We start from the raw sequence: 18249 nt of genomic DNA, 5'->3' as shown, positions 1-18249 counted from the left end.
ATACTTTAACACTCACACAAACAAGTTCTGTAAAATATTAGATGAACTGGCATTTGTGAAGAGCTTCTGTCTTGTACCTGTGACCTTTTGTTGTTCTGGAGAGATCAACCTACTTTTATCAGTTCTGATGTTACTGGCTGTGTAGAAGCAGTGACTTTGTGGTATTGGACCATCCCAATAACGATTATTTTGTAAGTGTGACTCTACTTATTTTTGTTTTGACCGCAACAGTTGTAATCTCTAAAATCCCTTGAAATTGTGTTTACGCCTACCTGATGTCCACTGACCAGGACTCTGTAATCCTTCACTTGTCTGACCTGATATTTTGAACATTTTGTGAAGAAGTGCTGGTCATGGCATCAAGGGGAATGAGCAAAAGCAGTCAATGCGGAAATTAGGTCGTTTTCTTGTAATTCAAGACCAATTTTCCCAGCAAACTCTGCCTCTCGCACAGAAGCCCAGTATTAGAACAATGAGGCGTTCACTCGGCCCTTAGGAAAGTGTCGCATGGGAAGTGGGGAAGTCTACGTGCAAGGAATCATGTCCTCCTTTCCCCAAAGTTTTTATCCCACCCACTCGTGGAGAGAGGGTGGTCCATTTACATCATGACCTAGAAGTGTTCATTTCAAAAACGCCACAACAACAATACTTTGAAAGTTTTACCATATTTTTTCACGGACGTGAAGGGACCGTTGGCTGCAAAGACAGGAAGAGTGGAATGGTGGGAAGAGGCACACGGGGGTGGTAGAAGCGTCCAGTAGGGTGTACGGTCAGTGAGGCTCTCGGTCCGGGACCAGGCGGCACATAGGAAGCCTTCGCACACACTGGGATTCTGCTATATATTCTGTAAACTCCGGTTAACATGACACTCGCATGTTTTCCCATCCTTTCATGGATGTGTTTATGTGCACTTTCCTCGCTGGTGAACTGTGGAGATCAGCGTATCCCGGAGGGTAAGTGGAGCATTCCGCCGGAGCCGCCGCTCACATTTCCCACCGGGTTGTGTCGCTCAGGCTGCAGCTACTCTCAGTCTATCAGCGCGGTGTCCAGCTCTGCTCACCAGCCTCTGTGGCTCCGGGTGAAGTTAAACCCGCTCGGTGTTCTGGTAGTTGCGGTTATGTGTCGGTTCGCTTAGAGAACGTTCCAGCAGATTCGCTGCCGTTAAAACGCGGCAGCTCGGTTGGAAAAATCTGTTTTAGTCGTTACGGGTTTCAGTTTTCAACCCTTCCTCATTCCGAATTATTATTACTATTCATGCTGAACTACATTATCTGGGGACTTTATTAAAAGCTTTTCAATCTATATTTGTGATAAATATATATTTTAGCTGCTTTCAGCTCAGAACTCAGACCTGAAGTTGACTTCTGATTCACACGTAATAAAGAACTATTGAACTGATTTTAGTGATTCAACCTTGACAGGTTTCAACGTGACTGACCTTTTGTACATTGACTGCAAAATTAGATATTTGTGAATAATTTATTTGTAAAAAAACAAAAAACGAGAGTTGCAATGTTTTGAGGATTTAGCATTAAGACAACATTGTACAGCGTCTTGCTGAAGACAGTAGCCTACGTGCCAAACCCAGAAGTGATTACAATAGAATGGAGGAAGTTGTTTTATTTTATTTCTTTGTCCAAGACACAGTCGTAAAAATATTTACTAATCCAGTTTAGTTTCCAGTATTTCAAACTATGAATAGTTGAGGCTCCCCCAAAAGAAATGATCCTGGCAGAGGCTAACTTCGGCGCCATGAGAAGCTCTTCCATGCCGCTGACGTGGACGGGATTCCGCAGAGGACCGAGAACGCATCCTCCGGCTCCTGCAGCTTCTTCTCTACATCGTCAAACATCTGCAACGTTTAATAGAATTATGGTCGTTTATTGTCGAAACTTGAACTATGTAGAAGTGACGCTAAACGAAACAAAGAGACCACACGAAATAGTTCTCAGCCAATTGAATCCGTTTCAGAGAGAACCCCATCACACTGACTGTGTGTTTACAGTGTTCAGATATTACAGTTGTATTACAAACATCCTTATCAAATGCGCTTTCTTATGTGCTCCTGCTATGTCAGTGCAACACCGGTTATCTTTCTCCAGACATAACACTTTAAAAAAAAAAATTATAAAAATGTTGAAGCAAATGATAAAGGAATAAAAAGACTTTCAAAAATAGACAGGTCTACATTTTCTGCAGTTACATTTGTAAGTATTTTAAATTCAGTTCATTTGAGTAAAGTAGGCAGCTCTAAGGGTTTTTAGAGGAGTTGTAGTCGATGTCCTGCAATGTTTAGATGTGTCTCTATTTTAGCACACATGAGTAACACGGTCATTAGCAGGACTCTGGAGAACTGGTGGACGAGGGACACATCTAAAAGCTGCATGGTGCTAAACCATGCTTTGATTTTAACTTCATCTTTTTATATTCATCCTTTAAAACTTCTATAAATGGCGTGTTTTACTGTCTTTGCAAATGTATTATTTCCAGCAAAGTAGTTTATACACACACACAGCTGCTTACAGCCCAGAGTACACAGCTCTGGAAAACAAAGATTACACGCTTTATAAACTTAATCACACCGGAAGTGATAAATATCTACATCAAAACACACTGGAAGACATGCATATGGGGAAAAACGATCCCAAATTTAGGAAGCAGTCCTGAAATTTGAACAGTGACAACAGGGTTACAGGACAGTTAGTCAAACAATCTCCTGCTGATCCGCAGGACTTCATCTACTGTTCCACTTGGTTACACACTCAGTTCACTCAGAGAGATAAATGTCAATAGCAGAATAATTTGTCTGGCATTGTCAGAGGATTTGGCGAGTTTTTCATGGATTCTTAAGTCGACTGCTCAATTTAATGTGATACCATTTAAAGATTTCCAACTGTATGACACTTAGTGCTTAGAAGCATTGCTACAACAATTAAATAATGAACCAAATAGACATTTTTGTATTTTTTTGTGCAGACATGAAAACAATTCAAGACTTAATTGCTTCTTTTCTGTAAGTTTGGTTTGTGTTTTCCTCTGGTTCTCTGCCAAAGCAAACGTAGCCCTGTGCTTGTGCCCAGAGTCACTTAGCTCAACAGTTTCTTACTTTGCCTGTCGTGAACAGACCAGTTATTCTGTCAAGGAGAACCTATAATTTACAGCCGAGCAACATTTCAAAGTTGAAACAAATAAGTTTATATGTTTATGTTTTTTTTTTCTATAATCTAAAACATATATTTTGTAGGGCATGAAGCAAACCATTTGACCACTCTTCCATCTCATAATTTTTTCTTCCAGATAAACTTTTAGTTTTGACTGTGGCAACCAAAGAGACAGATGGCTTCAGGCGTTTCCTGAGGTCGGCCAAGCACTTCAACTACACTGTAAAAGTAAGTCACAGCTTCTCTATTTCTTTAGGTAAAAAAAAAAAGAAAAAGAAAACCCTAATTGTAACTATTTTGTGTTGTTTTTCCAGGTGCTCGGCCAAGGCGAGAAGTGGAGGGGAGGTGATTACATGTCGGCTCCAGGAGGAGGTCAGAAGGTTCGCCTGCTGAAAGATGCCGTGGTGGAGATAAAGTCCGAGGACCAGGTCATCCTTTTTATCGACAGGTGGGACTGACTCTCACATTTAACCTGCATCGACCTTCTTGCCGGTTTGTCTATTCTGTCCCTTTTGCTTTTATAGCGGAATGTTTCACAGATCTAAGTGAAGGGCAAAACAAAATGAGAACAACATTTCTCTGAAGATGGTCAACTTCAGAGAAAGTCCAGCTAAAGACATTTAGAAAGCTTAATTGCAGTTGTAAACCATCTGGCTGCTTTGAAGGAAAATGGAAAGGAGTCCGAGATTGAAAGAGTCCCGCATATGTAAAATTTGCCATGTTTAGTTTTATTGCGATGGCTATCATTTTCTGTTCGTTTTTGACAGTGTGTTATAGCCAATAGGTTCATTTGACCAAATTCAGATGTGGTCAAATCACTCTGTTTTTTTTTTGTATTAAAAAAAGCTGCAAATCCCAAACAATCCTTTTAAAAGAAACATTCACTGAAAATGTGTTTCGTACACATAAACTACATCTCTGGGATAGCAATAGGAAAAAGCAATATCATTCAAAAAACGCTGGTTTTTGAATCCAAAACCACTTGCACCTTAACTACCTTAACTCCTCACATTTATAGTGCTCTTCTCAGCCTTTTTTCTTTTTCTTTTTTTTTTCACACAGCGAAGCCAGAGTCGAGCTTTGAATGTTTCCTTCTTTCTCTCCCTCGTTGGCACAGCTACGACGTGGTTTTTGCCTCGGGCCCTAAAGAGCTACTCAGAAAGTTCCAGCAGGCCAAGCACAAGGTGGTGTTCTCCTCAGAGAGCCTCATCTGGCCAGACAGACATCTGGAGGACAAGTACCCCCATATCAGGGAGGGCAACAGGTTTCTGGGTTCAGGAGGTGGGTCACCCAGGTTGGATCACGTGGCTCTTACTGCTAACAACTATGATAGGTGGACAAAAGTAATATTTTAGTTCTTTAAATCGGCTAAACATGGGTTGTTTTCTCAGACTGTGTTATGTGCTACACTGAAAAAAGACAACAGTTTATCCAAGTAAATGTGTTAAGTTTATTAAGTCGTCATGCTAAGCAAATGCAAGTAGATTAAATTTGACAAACTTCATTTGATTACATGTAACAAATTAAGAAGTGCTGTCAATCGATCAGATAATCAGATTAATCACACTCTGGCACTGTGATTAATCACATCTAATCACCGTGCCTAACCTTTGTCAGCTTGAAATATAAATATGCACACAGTTGTGCACACTTGCCACACTCCAACCAATTAAAATTGTAAGAAACTATCTGAAAGCAGGTGCTATAATTTCCCATCACTCAACAGAAACTTACTTCACTTCACACACATACAAGTAGCAGCAAACCTGTGCAGGGGACAACCGACAGATAAGATACATTTTATTTTCTAATTCTCGGACGCCTCACCCCGTTCTTATGCTGCCATGGAGAACTGCCCATATCCAAAAAATGTTTAAGAAAATGTTTTATTGTCTCAAACCAAACATGTCTGAAGATTCTCAGTTTTCAAGGATTTCATATTCCTGGACGTGCAGTATGAAGGAAGTCGTTTTGATTTAAACATTCATTCAAAAGTGTCCCTTTCCAATAATTTCACATGGGACTTGTGCGATGAGGCAACAGCCACTTATCCTCCTGCAGCCGAGTGAGCAGCATAACTTGTGCATGTGAAATTTCGATGTGCACGCTCGGTCCAATGGCGCAACACAAGAAAGTTGAAAAATGTTCAACTTTTGTTGCTGTCTGCTGCTGTAGAAAACTTATCACCTGTCGCTGTCGTTCGGCGCTCTCTGTGTGTCAGTGGTCTTTGAAATATTCATTTCGGCGTTCTCTATTTAAACTTTCTGTGTCTGAGTGGTGTTCCGTGTGCACAGAAGCTGCTGACGTGGCCGTTGGTAGATTTTACAGTCTGGTGAATTGCTGACTGTGGAGCCTGTAAAACTGTGCCTACAAGCCCTCATTAGTACCGCCGACGTGGAGCTGACACACACGCACCCACACCTCCATTGTGATTGAACTTTATTTGGTTCCCAGGTTTCATGGGCTACCTGCCCAACATCAGAGAGATGGTTGCTAACTGGACGGGAGCAGACAGCGACAGCGACCAGCTCTTCTTCACTAAGGTTTACGTAGATCCAGCTAGAAGGGTAAGACATGTGTCACTGTAATTACACAAACAAGCCCCTTTAATCAAAGCACTCAGCTACAATTAATGAGACTCCACATGTCCTGCACGTGTTTGATGTTAAAAAAGCTGCCGGTGGCACAACTTTTACGTTTTCAGCCACACTTCAACATGCAGTGTTGAAGTGTGGCTGTTGAAGAACACACAAATAAATATTTACAGTACAGACCAAATGTTTGGACACACCTTTTAATTCAATGAGTTTCCTTTATTTTCATGACTATTGACATTGTAGATTCACACTGAAGGCATCAAAACTATGAATAACACATGTGGAAATATGCACTAAATAAAAAAGTGTAAAACAACTGAAAATAGCCCTTATATTCTAGTTTCTTCAAAGTAGCAACCTTTTGCTGTGATTACTGCTTTGCACACACTCTGAATTTTCTTGATGAGCTTCAAGAGGTCGTCACCTGAAATGGTTTTCACTTCATAGGTGTTGCCCTGTCAGGTTAATAAGTGGGATTTCTTGGCTTATAAATAGTCATGAAAATAAAGAAAACCCATTGAATTAGAAGGTGTCCAAACCTTTGGTCTGTACTGTACATGCAAACACGAATAAGCTGAAAATGTAAACAATCAACTAATAATTTCAACTCACTCGACTGTTTCTAAATGTATTTTCAGAAGGCCTTAAACATCACCCTCGACACAAAGTGCAGATTGTTCCAGAACCTTCACGGAGCTCTTGGTGAGTGTTTAAAATGAGGCCAAATAAGGAGAGTCTTTTAACACGTCAACCAGCTTTTCACCGTTTAGTTTAGTGGCCACACATCACACTGACACTAAAGTAGGATTGAAAGCCCGCCCTGTTATACGTGTTGCTCTGTTGGGAGGATATGAGCCATCAATGTCCTTCCTGGAATAAATAACTATTGGTGTTTTTACCTTTAGTGAAACGTTATTAGTTTTCCAGCTAACAGTTTTGTAGATCAGAAGATTGTTAAGCTAAAACCATACATTTTTTGAGTTTCTCTAGATCTTGCTGAGACGTTGGTCCCTTAATCCTGGAAATATTCTTCATGTGATAGAAGGCCGACTTTGTTACTGTCTTTATGTGTCTCTGAAGGTTCAGGTCACAGTTCATCTCTGCACCCAGGTTTTGAGCTTGATTGCTAGTTTCCAGCTGTAATAACTGAAGCTGTGTGCTGACTCTGGATGGTTCCTCTTTAGGTTCACGGATAATGACTTCAATAATGTCTCAGTTCAGCTAGAGGAAGTTACAGCACCTCCATGCATTGACTTTCTCTAAGCAGTGATTGGATGGCGTCGGAATGACCTGGTGACATCGTAATGTAGAGCCGTGTATCATTTGCGTAGTTATGGTAAATAATCTTTTCGCTTCTGATAACCTGAGCTGGTGGTAGTGTAGATGTTAAACAGAAGGGGCTCCAGGATTGAACTTTGGGGTACCCCACATGTGACATAGTGCCATAAAATTCACACTCATCTGCATAAGACCTCCTTGCTTTTGTCATATCTTGCTAGGATTACTGCAACACTCTGTGCGCCCGTCTTGATAAAGTCTCACCTCAGCAGGTGTGAACTGTCCAAGACACAGCTGAATGTGTTCAGACTAGAAACAGACGCTGTCAAACCTGTGCTGATTTCTACACTCACTGCCTTCCTGTTCATTTCAGGATCCAGTTTAGTTCTGTTACACGTCCTGTCAGAACTTCAGGTCCAGTAAGAGCATGAAGGTCCACTAATGAGCTGTTGTTAGACAGAGCTTCAGCAGTGGAGCCAACTAATCCATGGCACCACCTTAAATCTCTGTTTAGAAAAAAAAGTATTGCCTGAGTTTATTTTAGGCAGTTATTTTAACATGTTTATATTTCATAGTTTTATGGTGGTTTATCATGCTAGTCAGCTGTTTCTGCCTTTAAATGTGCCATAAACATACCACGCCTGTGAGTTTGTTCGGATCCAACAAATGGGTTCAAACGGCTGAAGAACTTCATGCAGGTTCAGCTGTACAGAGCTGCAGGTCGGTCATAATGTTGTGCCTGGTCAGTTCTATTTATGTTTGTCTTTCCAGATGAGGTGGTGCTGAAGTTTGAAGACGGTCGAGTTCGGGCCAGAAATGTACAGTATGACACCCTGCCCGTCATCCTCCATGGAAACGGACCAACTAAGGTACTGCAGATAGAGAAAAGGAATGAAGCTGCTCAACTGGACTCCAACGCTTTCCCCACGACTTTCAACTACAAAGTAGCTACACAGAGTACATGAGCAGCAGTCTGTTGGCAGAAGAGGTGTAGCCTGTAAAATATTTTTTTAGTTGTGACTAGAGATGCACAGATCCAATGTTAATACATGCACTGGTTCTGGTACTGAAAAAAAAAATTCTAGATGGGTTTGCCCAATCCATATGGGCACAAAGCAAATTCAATGCTCTGTGCTCTGCTATTTATTTTACAGTACATTTAGAAATACTAATTGCAGTTTCTGAACCATTTGACAAAAGGTTTATTGCATTTAATTTTTTACATGTTTGATCAACCTACTGTTTTTGTCAGTTTCAGCTCCTTTCTTGCTTAAATTACATGGGCTGTTGTACTCCTGGTTGCACTGACCGGACAAATTAAAGTTGTGTTGTTTTTATATGTTTGACCAAGCTTGTGAGGCTATCGGTGTACTTAAGTGTGTGTGGTGCAGAGTTATCAAATAAATTTGTAATTAGGTACATTTATTTCTGTTTTAAAAAAAGAGACTATTGAAGTCAAGTCAGCCCTGTTTTTCTGTATCAGATCGGCCTCGGCCGACACTGAGCAGATATCTGTATCGGCTTGGGAAAAGTGGACCGGTGCATCCCCAGTTGTGACGCGATGACCTACAGGAACACGTTTGTTTTCCAGCTCCAGATGAACTATCTGGGTAACTACGTCCCCAACTCGTGGACGTTTGAGAGCGGTTGCACCGCTTGCCTCGAGAACCTGCGTTCACTCTCATCGCTGAAGGTCAGCTCAGTTCTCAACCAGCCACAGCTTTTCCAACCAGGTTTTCCATGAAATACATTAAGTCTGCGCAAAACAGTAGTCGGATGAAGTCTGCTGTTGTCTTCTACAGGAAAGTGAGTACCCTCTGGTGGTGATCGGGATCTTCATTCAGCAGCCAACGCCATTCGTATCTGTCTTCTTCGAACGTCTTCTGAAGCTCCAGTACCCGAAGAACAGACTCAAGCTCTTCATTTCCAACCAGGTTACCCCTGATTTACACTTCTCAAAAAATAGCACGCCCTACATCACACTGAATACAATTATTTCAGTTGAAAATCTTTATTTATTACATAGTGGAACGCGTTCAGAACAAAATAGCAAAAATGGCCAATGTATTGTTATTATCCTATGGAGGCCTGGATTTAGAATCACATCCAAGGCGGATCCAACTTTTTCCTCACTGTCTGAAGTTAAATCAGGCCATACATCCCTCGTTTGTGTCCAGTTAGCAAACTTACGATTTTGAAGACATTAATAAATACATTTCAGACATTTTGTTTCTCTTGCTATTGTGGCATTTAGCAAATAGAAATAATAATTTTGGTGACTATAACTACTCTAAAAGGGGAACATAAAGACAGATTTTGATACGGATGGAAGCCCAGCAGCCTGTAGACCAGTTAGTTCACTGAAGAGTGGCGTCATTAATGTTATTAAAGACTCTTACAGATAAGCATGTTTCAGTAGTGAAGGGTTCTGAAGTTTGGGTTAAAGGCGGCCGTTTCTTTTTCTTGCTTGAACTGAAACAGTGGCTCCATGGGACATTGATTCTCTTTTTATTTCTAACTCTCTCTCAGTAATGAAAGTGTTTCTGTGGTGTGAAGAGAATCGAAACATTATTATTTTTTGTGTGTCAACACTGTATTTAACAGGAAGAAACAATTGCAGTACTCCTGGTGTAAATCCACATTCAGCAGTGCTAAAGCTGCCACATTGCGAACATTAGAGAGACATTCCTGTCTCTCCTGTTTTGTCTACAGACAAAAGAAGTGAATGTACATAAGAAACACGTTAAATCTTTTGTTCTTGCAGGAGCCTCATCATGAGCAGCAGGTCAGCTCCTTCCTGCAGAATCATGGGAGTCTGTATCAGGATGTAAAATCCATCCGGCCTGACGAGGAGATGGGTGGAGCAGATGCTCGTGACTTGGCCTTGTGAGTTTCAGTTTATGTTCAAAACATTTTTTAACATCTTCCAGTGTCATGGCAACCACTATGGAGGCATAGAAAGGTTATCCTGCATCGATAAATATAGAAGCCCCCCTAGTCCAAGTTGCTAATATGCTAAAAGTCTAACAGTTACTTTCATTCAACAAGAATGAGTGGGAATCCCATTTAGTTTTACTGCTGCAAAAGTTAGTGTTACATGCATATGGGCAGGTGATTTAAATTTATTTCTAAACCCAAAGATTTAAGTTAATCGAGAACATGTTAGAAAGATGGGAGCAGCTGCAATCTATCAACAAAAACCCTTCCTATTGGAACAAACGAGGCCTATTAAGCAAGATTCCAAGATTCACAAAATTCTGGGTGAGGACACTGAAAAAAACCCTTCAAATACATGAGACAAAGAGGCTATGAACCAGGGCCTAAAGCTTTCAAGCTGCTTACATGGAAACCTAGGAAGCAACAGGTAGAAAACATAATCTATAAAATGAGACAACTAAAAATTGAAGAAATTCAGAAATAAGCATAAGTGAGCAGTGAAATGCTCACAGGAATGTTCATTAGTGCACCGCCTTAGCTATTCGTCTCAGGCGGTGCACTAATATTAGCCTTTACTGTAAAATAGACATTGTAGCTATATTTTTTCCTTAGGTAAACATTAGCAGAGATATTAGCATTTCACTGCCCCCCAGTAGGCATTAGCCTTTTCTCCAAAATAAGCATTTTAGCTATTTTTGTTATGTATTAGCTATGTTTAGTACACTAAATGGAAGAGGTCAATGTAAGACAACATGCTAGTGACAGCATTTAGGCTAACATTAGCATTCTGGCTAATTTTAACTTATACACTACTTTTAACATACTGAATGGAGTAAGTCCATGCTAGTCAACATGCTTGAGATTCTCCACATGCTATTTAGTAAATTTTAGCTAAGCTTAGCATTGATGCTAACTTTTAGCATCAGAACTCTGAGTTCCAACTAATGGGCACACTTTGGCAGGCCCCATTTAAATTTCTTCAGGAGTGTTCTAGTTTGAAGAATATTATGCAGCTTTATACACACAGCCAGACAAAAAGGATGATAAAAGAAATATTTTAAAAAATAGATTTCATTTTTATTACTGAGAATAGACTAAATGTTTTTCAGTTTGTCCCCCATTTGAGGCCAAATGAATTCAAACGTGACATCTTTACTGTAATGAGGCAAAGAGCTTTGGATCTACACTGATTTACACAAACCTATTTGTTGATTTAAAGTACTAAATTCTTTAAAAAATAGTGCGAATCCTCAGCTTATTGTTGAGTGGCTACAAGAAACGTTGAACCAAAAATGTGGCCTGCAAATACTCATAACAAAACGTTTTGACACCCCTGAACCAACCTGTAAGGTCTGTGGTCTCAATAAATCAGAGCAGATCTGATGCCGGCTGTTCCGGGGCCCTGGCTTTGCCTGAGCTGTTTACTCCATTTTACAGATGATGGTGCAGAAAACTTCATTGTAGTTGAAATGTTAAAAACCTGTAAAGGGTTAACCTCCCTAGCACCTCTGCTTTGTCTTGCAGTGACATGTGCCGGAAAGACAAGGAGTGTGATTATTTCTTCAACTTGGACATTGAGGTGGTCCTAAAGAACGAGAACACATTGAAAATCTTGATTAAGCAAAACCTGTAAGTACATTTACGAAAAAATAAAAAATTAAAGATAAGATTTGATTTCTGCAGCGCAAACTGTAAGGCTTTATTTACTGCTTTATTTACCCGGTCACCATGCCCTCATGCCTGAACTTGTCCCCCAGGCCCATCGTGGCGCCCATGATAACTCGAGCGGGCCGACTGTGGAGCAATTTCTGGGGGGCGCTCAGCGAGGACGGCTACTACGCCCGATCTGAGGACTACGTGGACATCGTCCAAGGACGGAGAGTGTGAGTCTGCTGGTGTCCCCCAAGGACTTGAATGCTATCTTACTGGGTAGACTGATGATCAATAATTTGACAGGAAGTTATGTTTACTTAGATCGGTCCAACCACTGGGAAGTTCTAAACCTGAAACGCCTGAAGTGGTGATTAAAAAAAACAACCCAAAACAGCGATGTTGGAGGGAAAAGTCGTGTTGAGAGAGAAGGTCAAAGTTGAAGCCAGCTGTAGATCCAGACACGATCAGAGGGAAGACGAAACAGAACTGGTTTCTGGATCAAACCAGAAAACAGACAGTTTTTTAAAAATATTATAATAATTAAATAATATTTCATTTCAATTAAAAATATTTTATTCATAACAAAGGAAAATGCTTTGCTGTTGGGACTTACATCATTCAAGTGTTTCCGGAGAGTCGTTGTGGATGGTGATTCTGTGGGCAGGAGGGATTGTTAAAAGCCAATCCGAAGAGGCCTCTGACTGAAGGCTGTTGCTCATGATATCATGGCATGCCAACAGTTCAATGTCTGGATACAATATTTCACAGGACATGTCCTGCATGACTTCATCAGTTGGTGTCAAGCTCTGCTAGTCCTTCTCATTTGCCTTTGCTGCTCCTGGCTGTGTTGTTAGAAAGCCAGGATATGATCCTTTCCCATTTTGATTGAAGAAGATGGTTTGAACGTCTTCCTTCTCTCTCCACACCCATTCTTATGCCTCATTTTCGACTCCGCTGTGATTTGGGGGTCAAAGTTCAGGTATTATTTGAGGTTTTGAGAAGCTAACCAGCTGCAACTACTTTTAAAAACATAAAAAGATCTGCCACAGATCATTGTGCTGCTCTTGTATTTTTACAAAAGTAGAAATTCTTCCAGCTGCACAGAATCAAAAACCAGAGGAATAACTGTTCAAATAAACTACAAAAAAAATTTATATTATACACAGAGGTACTCCAACAAGTTGCAACGATTCTAGAATCAGTAAAGAGGGACATTAATACAGTACAAAAAAAGGCCTTTTGTAAAAGCCTTGTTCTGTCATGGTCTTTTAGAATCTGCAGCAGTCTCTTCCTGATGTCGGATCCTTGTGTTTGCTTTAAAATTCTTTTGCAGGGGCTTGTGGAATGTACCGTACGTTTCCAGCGTCTACTTGGTGAAGGCGAGCCTGCTGCAGGCAGAGCTGAAGGACTACCAACTGTTTACCTCAGAGAGCTTAGACCCCGACATGGCTTTCTGCCACAACGTTCGCAGCAAGGTCTTCAGGAGAGCAGAGATTCAAAATTAGACTCTGATTCAAGGGTTTTGTTAAACATTATCATGGAAAGTTTCTCCATAACCTTAAACCTGCAACTCTGTCTTGTCCTTTTGCCAGGGTGTCTTCATGTACGTAAACAATTTACACACATTTGGCCGCATTCTGTCGACAGAGAAGTACAAGACAGAACATCTTCACAATGATCTGTGGCAGATCTTTGAAAATCCTCTGGTAAGGACAGACGGACGGACGGACGGACTGGACGGATGGTGTTGAACTGATCGGAGTGTGGTCTGTCTCTGTGTGTTTCAGGACTGGCAGGAACGTTACATCCACGAGAATTACACCCGCATGATTAAGGACAAACTGATTGAAAATGTGAGAAGCAGCATGAAGCCAGATTCCAGAGAGAACCCACCAAACTGAAACGACTCTCTAACCCGGGGTTGATCGGTTCTGTCTTCTCTCTAGCCGTGTCCAGATGTTTACTGGTTCCCAGTGTTCACTGATGTGGCCTGTAACCATCTCGTTGAAGAAATGGAACACTTTGGCAAGTGGTCAGGAGGGGGAAATGTGGTAAGCTGTTGCATGGATGTGTTCATCCTTCACGTTGTACAATGCATGACCTGCATCAGTGAGGCTGAGTGGACATAGCTGCTAGTGTTATGAGAGTTTTCTCTGTTGTCTCGGTCCATGCCGTCCCTCAGTGATACATTTGGATTGGTTTATTTCCCAGGATACCAGAATCCAGGGGGGCTATGAGAACGTCCCCACCATCGACATCCACATGAACCAGGTCAACTTTGACAAGGAATGGCAAAAGTTCTTGCTGGAGTTTGTTGCACCCATAACAGAGAAAATGTTCCCTGGGTACTACACCAAGGTGAGACCTCTGAACCCTAAATGATCCGCTGCGAGCTGGGAGGAGTGTTGGACCAAAAGTCCTGATCCACCCTCCTTTCCTCATCTTTTGCTTCCTAGCAACCAGAGTAAGGCATTAAAATGGTCACGCTCAGTAGTTCCCCTGTAGGAGATCCTGAGGTCTGAGTTGGACTTGGGCTGACTTTTACATCATTCAGGCAAAAATTGCTCCTAAGCTCAATGAATGACCTGTTAGCTGCTAACAAACATCCGTCCACCTGTGGTGCTTTGATCTGTCCAGGGTCACTGAGGCCTGATTCCACATAGCTGTGCTAAACCAATGAAAAGATATCTTTTAGACTCTTTGATTCTTTCACACGTTTGTTGTCATTTCTGACAAACGTGTCAGCAATCCCAATTTAGAGCTGTCACCAATAAGACTCTACTGTAGAGCAGAACACTAAGCAACAAAGGCGTTACCAAGGATTTTTGCTCATATCTTTTGTCTTGAAAAGCAACATCTGAAAAACACTTTTTGGGGGTTTTCCTGAATTTGCTCTGCAGAAGTCAGTCAGAAAGTACTTGCTATGTAGCGTTTTACTTTTTCATATAGTCTAACCCTTTTTATCTCCTCTGAACAGGAATCGTTGAAGCGATGGAAACAAAATGGCTGCTTTCTGAGCAGCCATTTTGCACTGCTTCACTGTATTACTGCTGCACTGTACTATGAAAATAAAGGCTTCTTCTTGTTAAGATAGTTTAATAGGAATCTGGAAAGCCTCTAGATAAACTGAATATTTTGTGTGTAGCATCTTTGAATGAGGCTCAATGACGTGGGCAGCATGCCAGCCTGTAGCAGAGCTCCTGAAGCAGCTTCTGTTAGGGCATACATGACAGGCATTCTGACTGCAGAATTTTGCCAGAATTCTGACTGAATTGCAGTCAGAATTCTGCAATTCTGACTGCAGAATTTTGCCACAACATAATTCTGCAGTTGCTAACTATTAACTAGTTAGTGAAACTAGTTAATAGTTTCATATAGTAATAATGAAGACAACTTCAAAAGAGTACAGGACACAGGCTGGGATTTTGCACTTTGCACTGTCTTGTAGCGCCACCTTGTGACCAAACTACAGACTGGCTTTCAAATGAAACAAATTCATGGGGATTTTCTGCATCAGTCTTAAAGCAATGTAGGGCAAGTTTATTGGCTATTATTTACAGTAAATTTCAGCAACAGCATTGACAATGCTGTGTCAATTCAACATTGACACAGTAATGTCTGTGATTGCAAACATTGCATTGCAGTGCTAAAATAAAGTGATGGAATTAATGAAGTTCCAGTTCTTAGTTTTGTTTTAGGTTTTTATGTCTGCTGTGTCTCTGTGTTTGCAGGCTCAGTTTGACTTGGCCTTCGTAGTTAGATATAAGCCAGACGAGCAGCCCTTTCTGCGGCCGCATCACGACGCCTCTACATTCACTATAAACATTGCACTCAATCAAGTCGGCACTGACTACCAGGTAAGCGGACAGTGGCCCTTCTACTCTGCACCTCACAGATTTTGGAGCAATAATGCTAACCGACAGGGAAAGCTGCTCATCACACACGTGATACAGTCAGGAGGTACAGTAGTCATAGCTCCTGACAACGAGATAAAAAGACGAAACCACATGTAACTGACTGATTATGTTGGCTTTTAAAGTTTGATGTCTTTCCTCATTGAGAAATTACTTTTACTTAAAAAAAAATAAAGGTGTGGATCTTTGATGGCTTTCTGCATCCTTCAGATGTAATAGAACATATCATTTAGGCTTTAAATCTCAACTTCGGCTTTAAAAGTGTTTCTTTCAAACTGGAAAGAAATATTATTCAAAAACTGAATCGGTTTCTGCCAAACTCCAGTCAGAAACATTTCATTTCTTACCGATAATGCCCATCAGTGGCCTAATGAAAACCCGGTTTTCCTCTTGAAACGTGTTGCCGACGTCAGGCCTAAGCTTTTTAAGATAACACATTTTTTTGTATCTTTAGAGACCATTTTGTGTTGTTTTTTTTTGCTTTTGCCTGAATTCAAAGATGAGTGAACCTTCAGTTGAGGTGCGTATAGAGTGAAAGCTGTAAAGTGTTTTATGGATGCAGGGTGGTGGATGCCGCTTCCTTCGATACGACTGCTCCGTCCAGGCCCCCCGGAAAGGCTGGGCCCTCATGCACCCCGGCCGCCTCACTCACTACCACGAAGGCCTGCCCACCACTGCGGGGGTCCGCTACATCGCAGTGTCCTTTGTGGATCCCTGAACTTCACCACCGCATATTCCAGACTGTATGGGACACTGTGACGCCCAAAATAATCTGACTGTTTTTTATATATTTTTTTATCTTTATCTCCGAAACATTTTTAATTAGTTCAATCACCGATACTCCATGTTGACTGTAAGCTTTAGTTCGTCATCATTTACTAACTGAGCTGGGGACGTTTTAATTCTAGCATGTGAAAATACAACAACTTACTGGGAACGTAAAGGAGACGGGATCTAAAGAGTTCTCACCAAATCGTGCCTTATTTGAAGCAGTTTTCCTGGTCTGCACCTGGACCCAGTCAGCCTGGAGACAGGCTCTCGTGTCTCATTGAACGCACCAAAGGGGCAAAATCGTGTTCGTTTGGAAGTGGGAGTTGAGAATGACATTTCACCTCACCTGTGTTCCAGTTAGAGTCCCAGAACCAAACAGAAAAGGAGTGTGAACCACTCGCCGAAACCATCCTCCTGACTCTGATTGGTTGTTTCTGACCAACTGGCTGTTTTTCTACAGATGGCAGTAGGACCACAGGGAGGATTTTTCAGTCTCATATCACAACATAGTGACAGTTTTGGCTGATGTGTGCAAAGCACTTTAAAAAAAAAAATTAAAATTGCAACTTTTTATGGATTTGTGGGGATAAATGAAGGAAGTTGGTCAAATACAAAATTATTTTCAGTATTTTATGAGACAAGAGGCTGTCCCTTGTGGTATTGCATGTAGGCCTGTCGCAACAACAAATTTTGCTGGACAATACATTGTCCCAGAAATAATTGCAATGATGGATAATATTTCATGACCATATTCAAGTAATATAATGGTAACATAATGCAAGATACTGCAACCCGTAAAATGTCATTCCCAGTTCTTCCTCAAAGCAAGTTGTAAAAGTAAATGGAACAAATGTCATCGGTGCACGTGCATCCTGGGATTTGTAGGCCACTGTAATATAGAAGTTTACAATCAGTGATTAGATCGAAGTAGACATCTGATTTTAAACTGAAGATTTATTATTGATTCTCCAGGGACCACCGAGGCTCCAGCTTGGAGTCGATTTAGCGAATCATTTTGTTCTCCTTTCAAGTAACTGATCATCCTCTCTGACATCCAGACATCCACCTTTACAGCAACAACAGCTCACAGCAGGAGGTGAAGTAGGTCAGGGTTTATGGATCAGAATCAGATTCTCTCAGGAGAAAACCCTTCGTTTTTAGATGCATTTAGTTTGATGTTAAGCTTTGCTTTAAACTGTTGCTGCTTAAATCACCAGTGCCTTTTTCTGTATCCTAGCTATTTTACTGAAATACTCCAAAGAAAGCTTATTTATTTTTTCTTTTTATATATGTTAGATGTGAAACAGCTGGACTACCTGCAGGTGTTTGGAGTCAGAGCTGCGGTATGGAAATGATCTGTAACACTGTTTGCCTCATTAAAAAGTTGAATGTGTTTTATGGGAGAGATTTGAAGAAGACTACAATAAAGCGGGGAAGCCAACCAAGATGCGTTTCAGGCTGCTCACTTTCCTCTAAAAAGCCTCAGCTTTAAAGGATGAATGGAGTCAAATATTCATACCAACATTATTACTACATGTATAGAGGGGAAGAAAAGCTATCCAAGATAAACCTGGTGATGTGGAAAAAGTAATTCTCCCTTGTTAAATCAAAGGTTTCCTATGATTAAATTCAGATTTACAAAGCCTCCTAACCTGTTCTAAAGAAATTCAACAACTAGTTTTTTTTTTTTTTAACTCAGCATCCATCAGTCTGCTTGGGGTTACCAATGCATTTGGAAGGATTTGGCTCTGGATTGCTCCAGTAAACCTCAGCAAAAACAATGTTTGTTTTTTTTTTACATATGAAGACACAGAATGACTGAACCTTTGTAGGAAATACAAAATTACTCCAGGAATGCCAGAACACCTAAAGCTTTTTAATTTTTTAATAAAAAATGCAAACGAGCATTTTCACTTATTTCAGAAAGGGAAAGTTGTA

The 18249-nt window shown here is 40.9% G+C and overlaps 1 protein-coding gene across 1 annotated transcript; it reads left to right on the top strand.

Annotated features, from left to right (window-relative positions):
- Positions 1-536: 536 nt before the first annotated feature.
- On the top strand, positions 537-16797 carry plod1 (procollagen-lysine,2-oxoglutarate 5-dioxygenase 1). Its single transcript, XM_023330494.1, has 19 exons — positions 537-953; positions 3298-3389; positions 3476-3609; positions 4279-4442; positions 5616-5728; positions 6397-6460; positions 7808-7905; positions 8628-8729; positions 8839-8970; positions 9801-9922; positions 11498-11602; positions 11731-11856; positions 12960-13101; positions 13219-13332; positions 13414-13479; positions 13573-13677; positions 13838-13984; positions 15358-15483; positions 16103-16797. Exons 1-19 carry the CDS (start codon positions 863-865, stop codon positions 16256-16258), a joined length of 2199 nt encoding a protein of 732 aa, XP_023186262.1. The 5' UTR covers positions 537-862; the 3' UTR covers positions 16259-16797.
- Positions 16798-18249: the final 1452 nt, after the last annotated feature.

The sequence above is a fragment of the Xiphophorus maculatus genome, chromosome 1, assembly GCF_002775205.1.
Source record: "Xiphophorus maculatus strain JP 163 A chromosome 1, X_maculatus-5.0-male, whole genome shotgun sequence".
Classification (NCBI taxonomy): domain Eukaryota; kingdom Metazoa; phylum Chordata; class Actinopteri; order Cyprinodontiformes; family Poeciliidae; genus Xiphophorus; species Xiphophorus maculatus.
The sequence above is the reverse complement of the archived record's forward strand: the minus strand, read 5'-3'. Positions and strand labels throughout refer to the sequence as shown.

Excerpts from the sequence above, each read along its gene's own strand:
- plod1 (XM_023330494.1), top strand. The coding sequence starts at position 863 with ATGACACTCGCATGTTTTCCCATCCTTTCATGGATGTGTTTATGTGCA. Across the intron at positions 954-3,297 it reads AGATCAGCGTATCCCGGAGG|ATAAACTTTTAGTTTTGACT; the intron begins GTAAGTGGAGCA and ends TTTTTCTTCCAG. Across the intron at positions 4,443-5,615 it reads CAGGTTTCTGGGTTCAGGAG|GTTTCATGGGCTACCTGCCC; the intron begins GTGGGTCACCCA and ends TTTGGTTCCCAG.